Source organism: Cyprinus carpio, chromosome A22 (assembly GCF_018340385.1).
Source record: "Cyprinus carpio isolate SPL01 chromosome A22, ASM1834038v1, whole genome shotgun sequence".
Classification (NCBI taxonomy): domain Eukaryota; kingdom Metazoa; phylum Chordata; class Actinopteri; order Cypriniformes; family Cyprinidae; genus Cyprinus; species Cyprinus carpio.
The window spans coordinates 510,874-513,401 of NC_056593.1; the positions used below are offsets into that span (position 1 = coordinate 510,874).

The window sequence follows — 2,528 nt, forward strand, 5'->3', positions numbered from 1 at the left end:
TCGTCCATGAAGTACGTGATTCGAGCGTTCTCGCCCGTGTCCTCGTCCGTCGCGCTAATCATCACTACGGTCGTCCCGACAGGCCGGTCCTCGTTAATGTTGACCGTGTAATGCGAACTCTGGAAAACCGGCCTGTGTGTGTTGGCATCCGTGACGTTGACATAAACCTTAGCGGTGTCGAAGCGTGTCCCGTCAGACGCCGTTACAGTGAGGACGTACTGTCTTTCCAGCTTGTAGTCCAGCGGTTTTAGAGCGAGGGTTATCAGGCCTCCGCCGCTCTGGCTAGGGATGGAAAATCTGTTTCTTGTATTCCCACTTGATCGATACGTAACAACGCTGTTAATATCCTGATCGACGGCGGACACGGTGACACGACACCCGTTCCTATGGACGCGTCCTCGTTTTAGGCGCATGTAGTAGGCCTTTTGCGTGAACTCAGGGTTGTTGTCGTTGACGTCTAGAATAGTCATGCTGATGCTAGCCGATGAGGACATAGCCGGCGCTCCGTGGTCTCGCGCCTCCACTCCGAAGCTATAGAAGTCCACGCTCTCTCTGTCCAGTTCCGATGCTACGACAATCCAGCCGGTGCTGTTGTTGATGGTGAACGGGGAAGTTGGGCGTGGTCTGGTGAGACGATATTCCAAACGGGAATTATCTCCCGCATCGGCGTCTATGGCTTGAATATGAATGACGGAATATCCAACTGGAACGTTCTCCAGTACTGTAGCTTGGAACGGAGTGCTTACGAATATCGGAGCGTTGTCGTTAACGTCCAGTACTTGCACTGTGACTAGGCCACTGATAATGGAGAGCGGCGGGCGTCCGCCATCTTGCGCTCGAATGCGAAGCGTGTACTCCTTATTCATCTCGTAATCCAGCTGACTCACCAAATCTAATTTTCCCGTTTGGGCGTCGATGTAAAACTGGCCCCTTGTGTTGCCACTCATGATGCTGAAATGGACCACGGCGTTGTTCCCGCGGTCTTGATCTGTCGCCGTCACCTGCAGGATTTCGGTGTTGGGCGTCAAGTCTTCGGGAACCTGGACGATGTAGCGTCTCGCTGAACTGCGGGTCGCGTTGTCGTTATCGTCCTCCACGATGATGTGTACGCTCGCCGTTGCACTTCGGGGGCCCGGATCCCGTCCCTGGTCGTTGGCTTCCACTAGAAGCACATAGGAATCGACCATTTCGCGGTCAACCAGTCCTCGCGTGCGAATAACGCCAGACCGAGAATCGATCTCGAAAACATCGTTAGTGCCATTGTTGTTGTTCAGCAAATGATAAAGAATGTTTCCGTTAACGGGAGCGTCGCCATCCGTGGCACGCACAGTTAGAACCTCGTAACCAATCTCCAGATTCTCACGTACGCTCTCTTTATAATCCTGCTGCTCAAAAACAGGGTCGTGATCGTTCGTATCGCTTACTGTTACGGTGAGAGTGGCCATTGCTGTACGTCGAGGCGTTCCACGATCAACCGCCGTGACCCTGAACACATGCGTGTCCTTAGTTTCTCTGTCTAGTATCTCCACGGTGGAAACGACTCCACTTGATGAGTCGACAGTGAAGAGATTGTTGGAGCGACTATCAAACAGAGCCTCTAAGAAATATTCCAGCCTACCAGCTTCACCCTCATCCGGGTCAAACGCTTTTAAAACAACAACAAAAGTCCCGGCTGGCTGATTCTCTGCAATGGACACCTGATACATGGGAGGCTGGAACTGAGGGTTATTGTTGACATTCCTCTTCCTTCTGCTCAGCAGACCCGAGTTCGAGCCCGCGGCCCGCTGCAGTACCTTCCTCAGGTTGTTGCGTGAAAAGGGCCCGCGGCCCACGCGCCAGTGCGCATGCGCGAGACCACTACGTGCGCCGCTTTCGCAGCTCAGCGTAAACTCCAGCAACGAGTCACCAGTGAAACACAGCGGAGCGGAAGTGAACAGCATCCCTTTAGAGATATAAAGCGCTGAAGTCCCGGTTACGTTTACAGTTGCCCGGTAACACATCAAACACCCGGAAAACAGCAGTGTTCGCCTCGCGGCACTTTGAAGTCGTGTCCGTTAAACTTATAATCTCCACGTCCAGCTTTTTGATTCCCGTTTGCGTTCCCTCGCGCACTTCTTCCCGTGAACGTGCACATCATAACCGACTCGTGACGAGGTGTCTGAAACCGGACGCGTTATCCACACACTCCGCGACCGCGTACACGCTGAACGGGTTCAGAAGAACCGAGTCGCAGTTCAAAGCGTCAGAAAGAGTCAGAACACCCGCGTCCGGGCGCAGGAAACTCTGTGCGAAGCGCGGCGAGATGAGCTGCTCCAGCGCGCACGCGGCGCTTCCCTCCAGACCGGCGATCGCGGTGCCCGGTCCCGCATCCTCACTCACATGAACAACGAAACAATCCACGAGCAACGGGAGTTTGATCCACCCCAAAACAAAGAGCAACAACTCCCGCTTCATCGCTCCTCGGTGCACGCTGCTCCTCCGCGGAGAATGAATCAAACCCAGTTTCGCTCCTCAAAGTTGGCGTGCGG

General features: G+C 54.2%; 1 protein-coding gene across 1 annotated transcript in view; it reads right to left on the reverse strand.

Moving 5' to 3' along the window:
- The window catches only part of LOC122134940 (cadherin EGF LAG seven-pass G-type receptor 2-like), an 18,157-nt gene extending 16,217 nt beyond the window's left edge, over positions 1–1,940 (reverse strand). Inside the window, exon 1 of the mRNA XM_042712273.1 lies at positions 1–1,940. This exon is cut by the window's left edge and continues 1,052 nt beyond it. Coding sequence (XP_042568207.1) covers positions 1–1,940 — 1,940 coding nt within the window.
- Positions 1,941–2,528: the final 588 nt, after the last annotated feature.